Consider the following 18,590-nt stretch of genomic DNA (forward strand, 5'->3'; position numbering starts at 1 on the left):
AACTGATGTTTTGTGTGAGAGAATCACATCGTATGCTGCGGCAATGAGAAAGACAATTACTGTAGTGAGCAGAGTTTGATTAAGCAGAGCAGCCAAGTAGAAAACACAGCTTTAAAAAAGTCCTCCGTGCCAAGGCTGTGCTTGTCAGCCTCACCTTGGAGGAGGACAAACTTCATCTTCAGCTGGAAAGACATTTGGCTCATCTCACCTCAGCTGATTCCAGGTTCTCTCCATTTTTCATCCACCTGTAGGACGGTTTCGGCTTCCCAGTGGCTTTACACTCCCACGCCAATGAGTCATCAATGAGCCTCTGGACATCTTCAGGCTTCTCAATCAGATGAGGGGGGGCTGGAAACCACAGAAGCCAGAAGAAATACGTCCGCTCACTTTAAATCATTCATGTACAGATATTACAAATATTACAATTACTATCCTGTGATTTCCAGGTTCGTTGCGGATTTTGTGACGTGGCGCTCTACTTTTTTCTCCAAAGTCTTGGCTTCACTGTCTGGTTTCTGGTGCCACTGCAGGTTTTTAATAACCTGAAAGACTGCAGGTACCACTCTGGACTGGACCAACACCAAATACACAAAACGTTCTCATGTTGCCTTGACTCACGATTTTCGTTGTGTCGAGAAGCTGCTTCCATTGTTTCTGTTCCTGTTTCTGAATCTGAATCTAAAGTAAATCTGAATCTGTTTCTGAATTTAAAGCTGAATCTAAATCTGAATCTGTTTCTGATTCTGAATCTGAATATGAATCTGAATCTAAATCTGACTCTGAAACTGAATCTGTTTCTGAATCCAATTCTGTTTCTGATTTTTGATTCTGAATCTGAATCTAAATCTGTTTCTGAATCTAAATCTAAATCTGAAACTGAAACGGAATCTGTTTCTGAATTTGAAGCTGAATCTGAACCTAAATCTGTTTCTGTTTCTGCTTCTAAATCTGAATCTCAATCTGGATCTGAATCTGAATCTGATCAACTTATTTGGCACAAGAACATTTATCAAGTGGAGGCAACTTCAGACTTTTTGAAAGAGTTCTGTTTGCTGGCGTTGCTACGGTGACAGAGATATTCTGTCTGCTAACTCGGTCTGAGACTTTAGGAGCTTACAGATAAGAGACGACTTGAAGAAGCCTTTGAACAACCAAACCCTGTTTTCACATGAAAAGTCCTTTTAAAATAACTCTTGAACCTTTGCTGGAAGGGTTGGAGGAACACTCTGAATGTCGTTTATTTCACCCGAATCTGAAGAGAATATAAACGGTGGTACATTAAAAACACATGAGAATTGGAATTTGATCTGAGAATCAAAGTTTGTTTTAATGGGGGCTAATGGGAGAAAAAGTAAACCTTCTGACACCTGAAATCTGCTCTTTCACAGCCCAGGTTCACTTTGGTAACTGCGACTGTGAGACGTGCTTGTGAAAAGAAAGAAAACTGGAAAATACTTTATTTACACCGAGGAGAAATTTAATCTTCCAGAGGATAATGACTGCTGACGGGAAGGATCTCTGAAACTTTTCTGACTATTTTCAGCAGCTTGTGAGACATTTTTTTCAACAATCATTTTTCTATCCTGCTGACTTTTCACTGGTTTCTCCAAGCGACTCGCATCCGAGAGCGAGAACGACACAAAGAAATCCAACAACAGGGGGCATCACAGAGACATGCGGCTGCTGCCAGTCCAGCTGGACGCAGGTGTTGCCATGTAGACCTGGAGGCAGTGCTAATTTCCTTTTTTGGAAAAGTTTTTTAATGCTTATTCAGTCCTGAATTGTCACAAAGAACTGGACAAAGTTCTGCAGCTCCGTAGCAGAGTTAAGCTAAGTGTGGAAATTCTCCTTGAACAGCTGAGTCTTTAGCTTGCTCTGAAAAGGAGGTAACAGAGTTTAGAGGAAAAGAGTTTGGCTGGTTATTTAGCCCCATGTAGTGGTGCTAACGCTAGGCGTCTTTCACTGGCAGAGCGTAACTGTGGAGAGTAGCTCTGGATTAGGGACTGATGGTAGACAGGAGATGTTTGGGTCATTGTTTTGTATTGAACTTGATGTGCTGCAACCTGAAGCCAGAGAAGTGTGATTAGCAGCGGCGTAGCATGAGCTCTTTTGGGCTGGTTGAAGACCAGACCTGCTACTGAGTTCTGAATCATCTGTAGTGTGATAGTCACGCTTCATACTTGATTGTGGAGGTAAGGACGAGTTGGCGGGACAGACAATGAGCTGTCTTGGACAGATTGAGCTGAAGGTGGCGATCCTTTATCCATGCAGAGATATCAGCAAGGCAAGCTGATATTCTCATATGGACGGTTGTGTCGTCTGGTGGGAAGGAGAGGAAGCGGAGTGTCATCAGTGTAGAAATGGTAGGAGAAGCCGTGAGAGCTAAAAACTGTGCCAGATGAAACAAGAAGAGGGCCGAGCACCGACCCCTGAGGTACCCCTGACACTTCTCCTCACCAGGATACTCTGGAGCAGGGGTAGTCCATGTGGTCCTCCAGGACTCCAGTCCAGCAGGTTTTCCAGGTATTTCTGCTTGAGCACAATCAAATGAAATGGCTCTAACAGCCTATCAGGTTGTGGACAATGATGGAGTCAGCAGGAGCAAAGATAGATGGAACCCCTAACCCTTGTAGGACTGTACTGAGTAACCTTGCTCTGAAGGATCTTCCTGAGAGGAAGGACGAGAACCACAAGAGGACAGATCCAGAGATGCTGAGCTCAGAGTGGAGAGGAGAATCTGGTTTCTGGTCAGTACCAAACCAAAACGTTCATCTTCTTCTGTGAACATCTCTGTCAGAGTGGACCTCACGTCCAGAAGGGAGGACATCTCGTCTTCCTACTTCTGCCTCTCCAGAGGTTCCTTTCTGCACCTCAGCTGTTTTCAGGATGGATTCAGCTTTTATTTCAGCGAGGAGATCAGATTCCTCCTGCTGCCACCATCATGTTGGACTCTCTCCAGTACAGCTTTCATCTTTGACATTTCCTCACCCTGCTGGGCCAAGTGGGTCTGGGCTCTGGTTTTCTTTGCTCTGAGAGCCGCTTCCAGCTGCTTGCAGCTTCTTCCAGCTGCTTGCAGCTGGCTGACTCCACCGGAGACGTCTGCATGTTGTTGTATCTCTTTGCATGCAGCTCAGCTGCAGATTTATGAAATCTCTTGTTGGAGTTGTGAAATCTGTTGGTTCAAGGTTTGATGGAAGTGCTGCTGTGGGGTCATGAGAAAACTCTGGGCTGGTTCAGCAGACTCCCCTGTAGCTGTGTTGGAAACAAGCGGCAACCTCTGGCGGTTAAAAGTAAAGCCTATGCAGAAGTGCATAAAACTGCAGTTCCCCCTTCATCCACTAGGGGCTGCAAAACAGAGCAAATCCCCATAGACTCCCATGTTAAAAAGACCAACTTCACAGCAGAAATAAACATGTTTACAGCAGAAATAAACATGTTTACAGCAGGAATAAACATGTTTACAGCCTGGTTCAAAAATACATTTTAGGTTTAATAGGTCAGGTTTACCTTCATGACAACTGTGGGGGGAGTGAATTTTTTTTCTAACTCGCCCGTTTAAAAGTAATTTAATCTTGAAGTTCAGCATATTTAGGGGTGTGTCCTTTTGATTGACAGGTACCCGATCTCCCACTTGAAGTCAGAAGAACGTAGAACAACCGCAGATTTTAGCCGGTTAACAACGTGACTTAGCTTTAGCCCGCTTACCTCCGTTAGCTGGTTAGCTCCTGTTATCTCCGGGTTAGCTCGGTTAGCTCTTAGCTACAGAAAGCTCAGAGTTCGCTCGATGTCAATCATCCACCATGACGCTCACAGCCCCCCTCTCAGCTCCACCTCTTTGCCCATATTTGTATTTTCCGGGTGAGACGACACGCATGCCCCTGCCAAGATGGTGATGGTAGGAACCGCCCACCGAGCTTCAATTCTGCTCTTCAGAAACCTACAGGTGACGTCATGGAGGCTCCACCCATCTTTTTAAGTACAGGCTATGATGGAAAGCAGGGCTTCCAGACCTGAGTGTGGATCTGCAGCAGACTGGGACATGCAGGTGGAAACAGATCCTTCCAGGCAGGAGCCTTGTTGTCTGGTTTAAACCGGTGGTGCAGAAGACCAGCAGGTCTCTGCTTCGGGGTTGGTGGAAACCTCTTTGGGCTGTGGTTGTTGGAGTGCAGTCAGAGTGTTCCTCCTGCAGGGAGTGGAGGCAGCATGGGAGATGGAGGCACTGCTGCAGACTCTGCTCTCAGCAGGGATTTCTGCAGAAATCTACATCTGACTGAGGACTGCTGCAGGTCTCTGCTGTTCTGACATAAAAAACAGGTTCAACAGGCAGTTTTTGTCCTCAGGGCTGCTGTTCTTGAGGTCTCTGGATTCTCTGAGTCCTTCTCCGTGTCTGGAATCACAGATTCTGCTGGAATTTCAGCCTTCATGTCACATCCAGGATCAGGCTGGGATAAGGACGCTGCAGCCTGCGTTCCCGAGTTTTCTGCAGAAATTCTGTTGTATCTCCATGTGTCCATGGCTGAGGTGTCTTCAGATCTGCCTGAGGGATGCATCAGGCTGCCCAGATCTGGAGTCACATTTATTTAACTTTTGACTAATTTTATGCTAAGTTTTAGAAATTTTAGGGCTTTCTTTCAGCATCCTGGTGGGCTGATATCTGAGCAGAAGTGATGAACACTGTCTCTATGTGCATTAAGGTGTCTACTGGTGCCATAAAAAACTCCATTCAACACCATCTCAGTAAATGATGGTATAATTATACAGGAGGAAAATTGATTCTTGCTGTTTCTTGCAAGTAACTCAAGGCTAGTTAATGATTAAGCTTTAAAAAGTAGGTACATAAAAGCAGAGCTGCTTCTGGTGTGAAACACTCGGCACATTTCTCTTGATTTGTAGGTCAAGCCACTATCATCCTGTATCACACAAGGCCGGTGGCAGAACAAGAACAATGGCTCACTGCTCTTTTCTATTCCACACAGCTCATGTAACGCCACGTTGTCTCAAGGACTGACCTTTGTGAAGGCTTCTCACCAACATCCTGCACTAATTACCACACACTGCACAGCAGGATAACACAGCTGGAAGTCCAGCAGCTGAAACAGTACACCTCTGTGCAGAACAGCCTCTGCATGTTGTCACAACTCTGTTTGTGTCCTGGGTGCTGTCCCACAGAGCAAAGACCCATGAAAAGAGGTGAGCCTAGCTACTGGGAGGGCTGTTGTGTGGTCCTGTGTTGGTGTGTTGGAGTCTTGCACACATTCAGCATCAGAATTCCCTCAGCGTCAGAGAAACATTTGTGTTTGTGCATCATGTGATCTACTGTCGGCCTGTCCAGATCAAGCGGCCACATGCGGCGAGACGAGGCTGTTTCACTTCTACAGAGGCTGAACGGGTTTCCAGTTCCTTTGACTGGAAGGGACAGAGACATGAATCTTTTATTTATCCTGCTGCAGAGCAAAGACAGTGTGACATAACATCTACTGTACCTCTCTCTCTACTGTAGCTTCACTCTGCAGACTACAAATTACAAATGCACTTACATGTAGACATCTTTACATCAATGACCAGTAAACAGAATGTCTGTGGGACAGAATGTAAAACACACTCCCCTCTCCATCACATCTATTCATAACACTCCAATTCTCCACCAGAGCTGAGTCGTCCTGCCTCTGACGCCATTCGAGACCTCGTTGCCGTCGTTTGATCCGTCCTCTCTGTCAGCATGACTCTTTCCATCTCTCACCTTCTGCACATGCATCCACTCTCAGTCAAGGCTCGCACAATGAGAGCAGTCAGCCCATCGCAGCCTGCAGCGGGCCGCAACGCCACGCAATCAAGCCAAACGTCAAGAGGCTGAAGCTCAGGAAAGATGGGAATTCGCCTTATCAGGAAAAAGTCTGCAGGAGCAAACTAACCTGCCACAGCTTGGCACTCACTTTTCCTCTGAGTAATATCGACAAGGAAGCTGATGTCATTTCCCACGAAGCTTTTTATTCCTCTGAGTTAAAAACAGGTTAAAAACCCAAATTATGACAAGAAGAAAGATGAAGTTTTATCAAAAGAGATTCTTCTCTGCATTTACTCACAAATTTACCATGGAGTGAAGTATGACTGTTTTTAGTGGAAGCATAAAGTAACACCTTGATGCTTTTCCACGGTGGCGTGCTCAGGCGCACCAGAAGCATATCGATCGTGGCCGTTGGCTTACACTACTGACGGATGTCTCAACGGCTTCATTCAAAGGGAGTTCAAAATAAGCTCACTGATTCTTATCATCTGGCTGCAGGGGAGAGAGAGGCGGGAGACTAACAAAAGAGATCAGAAACCAGAGAGGGGAGTGGGCTCAGAAGGACAAATTAGGCCTGGCTGGATCACAGCGGCCCAGTCTGCTGGGCGTGCACGCTGCTGTAAAAAATGGCAAATTGTTTAATGCCTCAAATGAGTTATTCCTGACAGCTGACACAGCATGACGGAGAGGGCAGAAAATAAGACAGAAAAGAGGACCAGAGAGGAAAATCCATGACTGTTTACTGCAGAAGTTAATGACCTGACACAGCTGGACACGAGAGAAATATGGTGGTCCAAATCCCGAAGTACAGGAACACCTTCCTCCGTTTCCCGACGTACAGGAACACCTTCCTCCGTTTCCCGACGTACAGGAACACCTTCCTCCGTTTCCAGACGTACGGGAACACCTTCCTCCGTTTCCAGACGTACGGGAACACCTTCCTCCGTTTCCAGACGTACGGGAACACCTTCCTCCGTTTCCAGACGTACGGGAACACTTTCCTCCGTTTCCAGACGTACGGGAACACCTTCCTCCGTTTCCAGACGTACGGGAACACCTTCCTCCGTTTCCAGACGTACGGGAACACTTTCCTCCGTTTCCAGACGTACGGGAACACCTTCCTCCGTTTCCAGACGTACGGGAACACCTTCCTCCGTTTCCAGACGTACGGGAACACCTTCCTCCGTTTCCAGACGTACGGGAACACCTTCCTCCGTTTCCAGACGTACGGGAACACTTTCCTCCGTTTCCAGACGTACGGGAACACTTTCCTCCGTTTCCAGACGTACGGGAACACTTTCCTCCGTTTCCCGACGTACAGGAACACTTTCCTCCGTTTCCCGACGTACAGGAACACTTTCCTCCGTTTCCCGACGTACAGGAACACTTTCCTCCGTTTCCCGACGTACAGGAACACTTTCCTCCGTTTCCCGACGTACAGGAACACTTTCCTCCGTTTCCAGACGTACGGGAACACTTTCCTCCGTTTCCCGACGTACAGGAACACCTTCCTCCGTTTCCAGACGTACGGGAACACTTTCCTCCGTTTCCAGACGTACGGGAACACCTTCCTCCGTTTCCAGACGTACGGGAACACTTTCCTCCGTTTCCAGACGTACGGGAACACCTTCCTCCGTTTCCAGACGTACGGGAACACTTTCCTCCGTTTCCAGACGTACGGGAACACTTTCCTCCGTTTCCCGACGTACGGGAACACCTTCCTCCGTTTCCAGACGTACGGGAACACTTTCCTCCGTTTCCAGACGTACGGGAACACTTTCCTCCGTTTCCAGACGTACGGGAACACCTTCCTCCGTTTCCAGACGTACGGGAACACTTTCCTCCGTTTCCAGACGTACGGGAACACCTTCCTCCGTTTCCAGACGTACGGGAACACTTTCCTCCGTTTCCAGACGTACGGGAACACTTTCCTCCGTTTCCAGACGTACGGGAACACCTTCCTCCGTTTCCAGACGTACGGGAACACCTTCCTCCGTTTCCAGACGTACGGGAACACCTTCCTCCGTTTCCAGACGTACGGGAACACCTTCCTCCGTTTCCAGACGTACGGGAACACTTTCCTCCGTTTCCAGACGTACGGGAACACTTTCCTCCGTTTCCAGACGTACGGGAACACCTTCCTCCGTTTCCAGACGTACGGGAACACCTTCCTCCGTTTCCAGACGTACGGGAACACCTTCCTCCGTTTCCAGACGTACGGGAACACTTTCCTCCGTTTCCAGACGTACGGGAACACCTTCCTCCGTTTCCAGACGTACGGGAACACTTTCCTCCGTTTCCAGACGTACGGGAACACCTTCCTCCGTTTCCAGACGTACGGGAACACCTTCCTCCGTTTCCAGACGTACGGGAACACTTTCCTCCGTTTCCAGACGTACGGGAACACTTTCCTCCGTTTCCAGACGTACGGGAACACCTTCCTCCGTTTCCAGACGTACGGGAACACTTTCCTCCGTTTCCAGACGTACGGGAACACCTTCCTCCGTTTCCAGACGTACGGGAACACCTTCCTCCGTTTCCAGACGTACGGGAACACTTTCCTCCGTTTCCAGACGTACGGGAACACTTTCCTCCGTTTCCAGACGTACGGGAACACCTTCCTCCGTTTCCAGACGTACGGGAACACCTTCCTCCGTTTCCAGACGTACGGGAACACTTTCCTCCGTTTCCAGACGTACGGGAACACCTTCCTCCGTTTCCAGACGTACGGGAACACCTTCCTCCGTTTCCAGACGTACGGGAACACTTTCCTCCGTTTCCAGACGTACGGGAACACTTTCCTCCGTTTCCAGACGTACGGGAACACTTTCCTCCGTTTCCAGACGTACCGGAACACTTTCCTCCGTTTCCAGACGTACCGGAACACTTTCCTCCGTTTCCAGACGTACCGGAACACTTTCCTCCGTTTCCAGACGTACGGGAACACTTTCCTCCGTTTCCAGACGTACGGGAACACCTTCCTCCGTTTCCAGACGTACGGGAACACCTTCCTCCGTTTCCAGACGTACGGGAACACCTTCCTCCGTTTCCAGACGTACGGGAACACCTTCCTCCGTTTCCAGACGTACGGGAACACTTTCCTCCGTTTCCAGACGTACGGGAACACTTTCCTCCGTTTCCAGACGTACGGGAACACTTTCCTCCGTTTCCAGACGTACGGGAACACTTTCCTCCGTTTCCAGACGTACGGGAACACTTTCCTCCGTTTCCAGACGTACGGGAACACCTTCCTCCGTTTCCAGACGTACGGGAACACCTTCCTCCGTTTCCAGACGTACGGGAACACCTTCCTCCGTTTCCAGACGTACGGGAACACTTTCCTCCGTTTCCAGACGTACGGGAACACTTTCCTCCGTTTCCAGACGTACGGGAACACCTTCCTCCGTTTCCAGACGTACGGGAACACTTTCCTCCGTTTCCAGACGTACGGGAACACTTTCCTCCGTTTCCAGACGTACGGGAACACTTTCCTCCGTTTCCAGACGTACGGGAACACCTTCCTCCGTTTCCAGACGTACGGGAACACCTTCCTCCGTTTCCAGACGTACGGGAACACTTTCCTCCGTTTCCAGACGTACGGGAACACCTTCCTCCGTTTCCAGACGTACGGGAACACCTTCCTCCGTTTCCAGACGTACGGGAACACTTTCCTCCGTTTCCAGACGTACGGGAACACTTTCCTCCGTTTCCAGACGTACGGGAACACTTTCCTCCGTTTCCAGACGTACGGGAACACCTTCCTCCGTTTCCAGACGTACGGGAACACCTTCCTCCGTTTCCAGACGTACGGGAACACTTTCCTCCGTTTCCAGACGTACGGGAACACTTTCCTCCGTTTCCAGACGTACGGGAACACCTTCCTCCGTTTCCAGACGTACGGGAACACTTTCCTCCGTTTCCAGACGTACGGGAACACCTTCCTCCGTTTCCAGACGTACGGGAACACTTTCCTCCGTTTCCAGACGTACGGGAACACTTTCCTCCGTTTCCAGACGTACGGGAACACTTTCCTCCGTTTCCAGACGTACGGGAACACTTTCCTCCGTTTCCAGACGTACGGGAACACCTTCCTCCGTTTCCAGACGTACGGGAACACTTTCCTCCGTTTCCAGACGTACGGGAACACCTTCCTCCGTTTCCAGACGTACGGGAACACTTTCCTCCGTTTCCAGACGTACGGGAACACCTTCCTCCGTTTCCAGACGTACGGGAACACTTTCCTCCGTTTCCAGACGTACGGGAACACTTTCCTCCGTTTCCAGACGTACGGGAACACCTTCCTCCGTTTCCAGACGTACGGGAACACCTTCCTCCGTTTCCAGACGTACGGGAACACTTTCCTCCGTTTCCAGACGTACGGGAACACTTTCCTCCGTTTCCAGACGTACGGGAACACTTTCCTCCGTTTCCAGACGTACGGGAACACTTTCCTCCGTTTCCAGACGTACGGGAACACTTTCCTCCGTTTCCAGACGTACGGGAACACCTTCCTCCGTTTCCAGACGTACGGGAACACCTTCCTCCGTTTCCAGACGTACGGGAACACTTTCCTCCGTTTCCAGACGTACGGGAACACTTTCCTCCGTTTCCAGACGTACGGGAACACTTTCCTCCGTTTCCAGACGTACGGGAACACTTTCCTCCGTTTCCAGACGTACGGGAACACCTTCCTCCGTTTCCAGACGTACGGGAACACTTTCCTCCGTTTCCAGACGTACGGGAACACTTTCCTCCGTTTCCAGACGTACGGGAACACTTTCCTCCGTTTCCAGACGTACGGGAACACCTTCCTCCGTTTCCAGACGTACGGGAACACTTTCCTCCGTTTCCAGACGTACGGGAACACCTTCCTCCGTTTCCAGACGTACGGGAACACCTTCCTCCGTTTCCAGACGTACGGGAACACTTTCCTCCGTTTCCAGACGTACGGGAACACTTTCCTCCGTTTCCAGACGTACCGGAACACTTTCCTCCGTTTCCAGACGTACCGGAACACTTTCCTCCGTTTCCAGACGTACGGGAACACTTTCCTCCGTTTCCAGACGTACGGGAACACTTTCCTCCGTTTCCAGACGTACGGGAACACCTTCCTCCGTTTCCAGACGTACGGGAACACTTTCCTCCGTTTCCAGACGTACGGGAACACCTTCCTCCGTTTCCAGACGTACGGGAACACTTTCCTCCGTTTCCAGACGTACGGGAACACTTTCCTCCGTTTCCAGACGTACGGGAACACTTTCCTCCGTTTCCAGACGTACGGGAACACTTTCCTCCGTTTCCAGACGTACGGGAACACCTTCCTCCGTTTCCAGACGTACGGGAACACTTTCCTCCGTTTCCAGACGTACGGGAACACCTTCCTCCGTTTCCAGACGTACGGGAACACCTTCCTCCGTTTCCAGACGTACGGGAACACTTTCCTCCGTTTCCAGACGTACGGGAACACTTTCCTCCGTTTCCAGACGTACGGGAACACCTTCCTCCGTTTCCAGACGTACGGGAACACCTTCCTCCGTTTCCAGACGTACGGGAACACTTTCCTCCGTTTCCAGACGTACGGGAACACCTTCCTCCGTTTCCAGACGTACGGGAACACTTTCCTCCGTTTCCAGACGTACGGGAACACCTTCCTCCGTTTCCAGACGTACGGGAACACCTTCCTCCGTTTCCAGACGTACGGGAACACTTTCCTCCGTTTCCAGACGTACGGGAACACTTTCCTCCGTTTCCAGACGTACCGGAACACTTTCCTCCGTTTCCAGACGTACCGGAACACTTTCCTCCGTTTCCAGACGTACCGGAACACTTTCCTCCGTTTCCAGACGTACGGGAACACTTTCCTCCGTTTCCAGACGTACGGGAACACTTTCCTCCGTTTCCAGACGTACGGGAACACCTTCCTCCGTTTCCAGACGTACGGGAACACCTTCCTCCATTTCCAGACGTACGGGAACACTTTCCTCCGTTTCCAGACGTACGGGAACACTTTCCTCCGTTTCCAGACGTACGGGAACACCTTCCTCCGTTTCCAGACGTACGGGAACACTTTCCTCCGTTTCCAGACGTACGGGAACACCTTCCTCCGTTTCCAGACGTACGGGAACACTTTCCTCCGTTTCCAGACGTACGGGAACACCTTCCTCCGTTTCCAGACGTACGGGAACACCTTCCTCCGTTTCCAGACGTACGGGAACACCTTCCTCCGTTTCCAGACGTACGGGAACACTTTCCTCCGTTTCCAGACGTACGGGAACACCTTCCTCCGTTTCCAGACGTACGGGAACACCTTCCTCCGTTTCCAGACGTACGGGAACACTTTCCTCCGTTTCCAGACGTACGGGAACACTTTCCTCCGTTTCCAGACGTACGGGAACACTTTCCTCCGTTTCCAGACGTACGGGAACACCTTCCTCCGTTTCCAGACGTACGGGAACACCTTCCTCCGTTTCCAGACGTACGGGAACACTTTCCTCCGTTTCCCGACGTACGGGAACACTTTCCTCCGTTTCCAGACGTACGGGAACACTTTCCTCCGTTTCCAGACGTACGGGAACACTTTCCTCCGTTTCCAGACGTACGGGAACACTTTCCTCCGATTCCAGACGTACGGGAACACCTTCCTCCGTTTCCAGACGTACGGGAACACCTTCCTCCGTTTCCAGACGTACGGGAACACTTTCCTCCGTTTCCCGACGTACAGGAACACTTTCCTCCGTTTAACCCTCTCTGTACCGGTGATGACCGCAGTAAACACAACCAGTCCGTCAGTCCATCAACCTCGCAGGGCGTTTGTTCCTGTACGTATACACCCATTTAAACTACACAACCATGTGGGACACTTTTTCACGTGATGATCATGTTCCCAGATCATGCCTGGCCGAGACTTTCTGCACCTCCAGCGACATGATCCAGATCTAAACCAGCTCTGTTTCCTTTTCCAGCAGGACAACGGCACACCTCACAACAAGACTTTGCTTTGTAACTCGTTGGGTTTGGCTGTGAGACTTGAACCACGAGCTTACATTCATGGAGAACTTTGATTTATGCCTTTCTGCTGCAGTAAACACGTTGACAGGTAAGTTCAGGTAGATTCTACGTAGATCCTCAGACGTTGTTGCATGGAGCTGACAAAACATCCGCAACGCTGGGATTACTGGGATTTTCTGTGGAGTGTCTGAACACCGAAGCTGGTCACTGGATCGCTCATGTCCCCGGTTGCCTGAGCAACAGAAATCTAAGAAGTCTTTTTTACAGCATGCACCAGAACCATACTGTATTAGTTTACAGATGGATGATGATACATTATCACTGAATATAGTTGGTAATCGTAAATATAAAGATGATATACAGATATATATATACATACAGTATATAATAATGAAATGACTGAATTTGTAAATGAAAGTCCTGGGGTGATATTAAATGATAAAATTAGTCAGAAGCTCCACATCGGACACAAAACAAAGTGAGATTATTTAAATCATGAATAAAATGAAGCAGATTCTGGATTACCAGTCACTTTCCATTCTCTATTGATCAATAATATCACCTTACTAGAGTACGTTGTGGAGGTCTGGGGCAACAATGATAAAAACACTTTACTGACTATTAATATGACCAAAAAGTTTTTGTTCTACATGCAGCTGCTTATCAGGATCATATACGTCTGTTTTCACAGTTTAAGTCACTGAAACTCCAGGAACTGGTTAATTATCATGCAGCACAACTCGTGTTTAAAGCTCGCAGCAAACTACCAGAACATGAACAGAATCAGAGAGATGGGGGTGTACATTACGATATTATAATGGACATCATGACAAGCAGCAGGAAGAGTTCAGTGTGTCTGTCGGTGGGTGAAACTGTGGAACAAACTGGAAGGAAATCCCAGGCAGTGTCCACAAATTCCCATCAGTATGTAACGAGATGATAATTTAGTAGTACAGAAACGATACAACAAGAAGAAGTATTATATAGAGTATTTCTATTATCATGTTGCTATCGTTATTATTATTATTATTATTATTATTATTATTATTATTATTATTATTACTGCATAACTCCATCACAGTAATTGATTGCTGCCTTTCTTATGGATTATATGACATAATATGGATAATATTAATATTATACTGTTATTACTATTAGAAGTGTTGTTGTTAGCACGACAATTGATCATAATATAGTTCCAGAATACATAAACAACAAAACAAAACAAAACAAAGAATGCGATGTTGACTGCATATGGTAAGTATTGTTATTAGCATTAGTTGAGAAGCTGTATTGCCTCGTAGTGACTGTAAAAACGCCCTGCGATGGACTGGCGAGCTGTCCAGGGTGTACCCTGCCTGTCGCCCAAAGCCAGCTGGGATAGGCTCCAGCTTCCCCGCGACCCTGAATTGGATTAAGCGGTTCGGAAAATGAATGAATGAATAATTGTAAAAACAGTTAAAGGCCTGATGACCGTTGTGATTACTGGGGTGGGATTGTATAACACCTTCTTCATTGGTCAAATGTTTTATTTCTATTTTAGTTTTAATATTTGTCATTATGTTCAAATATATATATTAATTTTTGGTAATCTTTTTTGTGTTTTTTTCATATTTTAGTGGTTTTATTTGGAAGTACGGAGGTGGAGACTTTAAGGATGCGTCTAAACAAAGTTTCCCTAATTAAATAATTTTAGTTTCATTTGACTGAAGAGGATAGCGGGACACGTTGTGATGTAAAATAAATCATAAAAACATGATGTTATGTTTTGTTGTGGACTGTTTGCCAAACTTCATATTCACATTGAACTGCATGCTGGTGTGCTTTGAACTGATTTCTGTTTCGTATAACTTTGAATGTTCTGCGCTCCTTCTGAAGGTCTGTGCAGGTGCTGATAACAGTAAGAGAATATCTGTCCCCGTGGATCAACATGCTGCGGGGCAGATTACGGCCCTGACATATGTGTCAACGCTTCGTGCACACTACATTTAACCACTTTGATCTTCAGTCAAGTTGGACGTCAATCATGATGCCATCTGCTGGAGCCTGATGCAAGGCTCACCAACAAGGTCATTTCCAAGGGCTCAGCTTCATCCACATCACTCCTTTAATCTGGATCAAAATATTAGAGGCATCATGGCTGACAGCCTTTAATCATTTTGATGTGCTGTTAAAACAAAGCTGCCTTCTCCTGTGTGCCACGCGAGCCTCTGCTGATCTCAGCCGACCGACGCTTGTGTCTGCCGTTTCTGCCTCTCAGTCTGAGTGGCTTTGACAGATGTGCTGCACGGCGGTCAGATATTCATGCATGACAGGATCACCTACCGTAGAAAGAGAGTTTTCCTTTCACCGTGTTCATTCCCCTGGAGTTCTCAGCAACACACTCGTACGTGCCGGCATCCTCCTGCTGGAAATATGGGATTTCCAGGACGGCGCTGGCCTTTCTCTTGTCCACCTTCCTGGGGAAGGGGACACCGTCTGCTCTCCTCCAGCTTATAGTGGGAGCAGGACTGTGAGAAGAGACAGTTTGACTTGTTTTCATGGAAACAGTAAATGTGAAAAACACAGTTTTGTTTCACGGCTTTATGCCTGAACTGATTTGGAGTTTTATACAAATAAAAACAAAAAGAAAAAAACAACAAGGCTGGAAAAATAACAGGCTGCCAGATAAAGTAAAAGCATTTAATAGATGAAGACAACTCATATACAACTGATATGAAACAGGACGAAGCTGCAGTGCCGTGACGGGAGCTCCTAGAGATGGACTTTTTATACCAAACCACATAAAACCAGCCCGGCTGCTGTCTTCATCCAGTGCAGGACCACGAGACTGGCATTATTACTGAATCATGCTCTATAATAAATAAACTACAGGTAATGTCTAAAATACTCTGTTATGCTCAATAACCCATCACAGAAACAAGGTGCTGCTCCGTCATGTTGTGGAGAAAGAAGTTCGTTTTGAACATTCGTTCAGCTCTCTCTTCCTCTGACCCACTCTGGCTTCAGCGCACACTTCTACAACACAACATCCGCCCTTTAATTTGCCAGTCGAGCTTGAAACACATGAGATTTGCACAAAGTGGTGAAACACATGAAAAAAATATCCCAGCTCTCTCTGAGCAACACGTTTGTTTGGCAACATGGTGAGTCTGTGCAAAGAGAGGACCTACTTTCCCAGCGCGAAGCATTCCAGCTTTACTGTGGATCCTTTGGCAACATGGACAACCTCTGGAAACTGAACTTCAATCTTTGGCTCGTATTCGCCCATCACACCTGGAAGAGAAAGACAAATGTTAGCCAAATAATAAAAAAGACGTTTTCTTTCTTTCAATAAATCACCTAAAGCAGCTGTGGTTCCTGCTGTCGCAGCTCAGGAACTGAAATTCTCTTTCAGAAGAAGGAGGTTTTCTTTCAACCTGCAGCGCTGTGCGACGTGCGCAGCAGAAAGTCTCAGGATGCTGTCCTGTTTAAAATAACGAGAGAAGGACGCCAAAACTGCTGCACCTGTGTTCAGCCAACAGAAGCCGTTTGGAGACTTTGTAGATGGGCTGAACTTTTACATCCAGATGAGTTTCATTGTGTCGTCGTGCAAACAGCCATTTACAAGGCCCATAAAATCCCCCGAACACTCCCTCTGTGTCTACGAAACATCTTTCCCTGTCAGAGAGGCAGCTCGGCTGTTTGCTGCTGTGCATACTGAAATTCTCCGGCTGGGAGGGAAGATGGAAATGTAGATGGTTCAGTGAAGATGAAGAATTATTTATAAATCAGGACAGAAGCGTTTATCATGTCAAGGAATCAAACTTATTTTAATCTTTTTCCCAAACAAAGCTAAAGCCAGTAGCAGTCATCAGCTGATTTATCAGATCCGCTTGTTTAAATGCTGTTTGACCTTTTGATCAGCAAATCACATGAAGGCATGGAGTCATGGAGACATGATGAAGACGACGTGCTGAAGTTCAAACGGAGCATCAGAATGAGGAAGAAAAGGAGATTTATGTGACTTTAAACGCTGCATGCTGCTGGTCTGAGGATTTACTGGTATTTTCACACACAACCATCTCCAGGGTTTCCAGAGAAGGTCTGAAGAAGAGAAAACATCCAGCAGCAGCAGTTGTCTGGACCAGAAGGTCTGGTTGGTGTCAGAGGTCAGAGGAGACTGGACAGACTGGTTGGAGATGATGTTGAACGGGATACTCTCATGGTGATGAGGTGGAACGGGAGATTCTCATGGTGATGAGGTGGAACGGGATATTCTCATGGTGATGAGGTGGAACGGGAGATTCTCATGGTGATGAGGTGGAACGGGAGATTCTCATGGTGATCAGGTGGAACGGGAGATTCTCATGGTGATGAGGTGGAACGGGAGATTCTCATGGTGATGAGGTGGAACGGGAGATTCTCATCATGATGAGGTGGAACGGGAGATTCTCATGGTGATGGGGTGGAACGGGAGATTCTCATGGTGATGAGGTGGAACGGGAGATTCTCATGGTGATGAGGTGGAACGGGAGATTCTCATGGTGATGAGGTGGAACGGGAGATTCTCATCATGATGTGGTGGAACGGGAGATTCTCATGGTGATGAGGTGGAACGGGAGATTCTCATGGTGATGAGGAGGAACGGGAGATTCTCATGGTGATGAGGTGGAACGGGAGATTCTCATGGTGATGAGGTGGAACGGGAGATTCTCATGGTGATGAGGTGGAACGGGAGATTCTCATGGTGATGAGGTGGAACGGGATATTCTCATCATGATGAGGTGGAACGGGAGATTCTCATCATGATGAGGTGGAACGGGAGATTCTCATGGTGATGAGGTGGAACGGGAGATTCTCATCATGATGAGGTGGAACGGGAGATTCTCATGGTGATGAGGTGGAACGGGATATTCTCATCATGATGAGGTGGAACGGGAGATTCTCATCATGATGAGGTGGAACGGGAGATTCTCATGGTGATGAGGTGGAACGGGAGATTCTCATGGTGATGAGGTGGAACGGGATATTCTCATGGTCATGAGGTGGAACGGGAGATTCTCATCATGATGAGGTGGAACGGGAGATTCTCATGGTGATGAGGTGGAACGGGAGATTCTCATGGTGATGAGGTGGAACGGGATATTCTCATGGTGATGTGGTGGAACGGGAGATTCTCATGGTCATGAGGTGGAACGGGAGATTCTCATGGTGATGAGGTGGAACGGGAGGTTCTCATGGTGATGTGGTGGAACGGGAGATTCTCATGGTGATGTGGTGGAACGGGAGATTCTCATGGTGATGAGGTGGAACGGGAGATTCTCATGGTGATGAGGTGGAACGGGAGATTCTCATGGTGATGAGGTGGAACGGGATATTCTCATGGTGATGTGGTGGAACGGGAGATTCTCATGGTGATGAGGTGGAACGGGAGATTCTCATGGTGATGAGGTGGAACGGGAGATTCTCATGGTGATGAGGTGGAACGGGAGATTCTCATGGTGATGAGGTGGAACGGGAGATTCTCATCATGATGTGGTGGAACGGGAGATTCTCATGGTGATGAGGTGGAACGGGAGATTCTCATGGTGATGAGGTGGAACGGGAGATTCTCATCATGATGAGGTGGAACGGGAGATTCTCATGGTGATGAGGTGGAACGGGAGATTCTCATGGTGATGAGGTGGAACGGGAGATTCTCATCATGATGAGGTGGAACGGGAGATTCTCATCATGATGAGGTGGAACGGGAGATTCTCATGGTGATGAGGTGGAACGGGAGATTCTCATGGTGATGAGGTGGAACGGGAGATTC

The 18,590-nt window shown here is 48.1% G+C and overlaps 1 protein-coding gene across 1 annotated transcript in view; it reads right to left on the minus strand.

The window, feature by feature from the left end:
• LOC306757794 (contactin-4-like) overlaps positions 1 to 18,590 on the minus strand; it is a gene marked incomplete at both ends in the record, with an annotated part of 220,075 nt that overhangs the window by 76,947 nt on the left and 124,538 nt on the right. The window contains 3 exons of the mRNA XM_079242929.1: positions 209 to 348; positions 15,119 to 15,303; positions 15,967 to 16,069. Of these exons, the coding sequence (XP_079099055.1) occupies positions 209 to 348; positions 15,119 to 15,303; positions 15,967 to 16,069 (428 nt within the window). The remainder of the gene's footprint in view (positions 1 to 208; positions 349 to 15,118; positions 15,304 to 15,966; positions 16,070 to 18,590) is intronic.

The sequence above is a fragment of the Telmatherina bonti genome (assembly GCF_933228915.1).
Source record: "Telmatherina bonti genome assembly, chromosome: 6".
Classification (NCBI taxonomy): Eukaryota; Metazoa; Chordata; class Actinopteri; order Atheriniformes; family Telmatherinidae; genus Telmatherina; species Telmatherina bonti.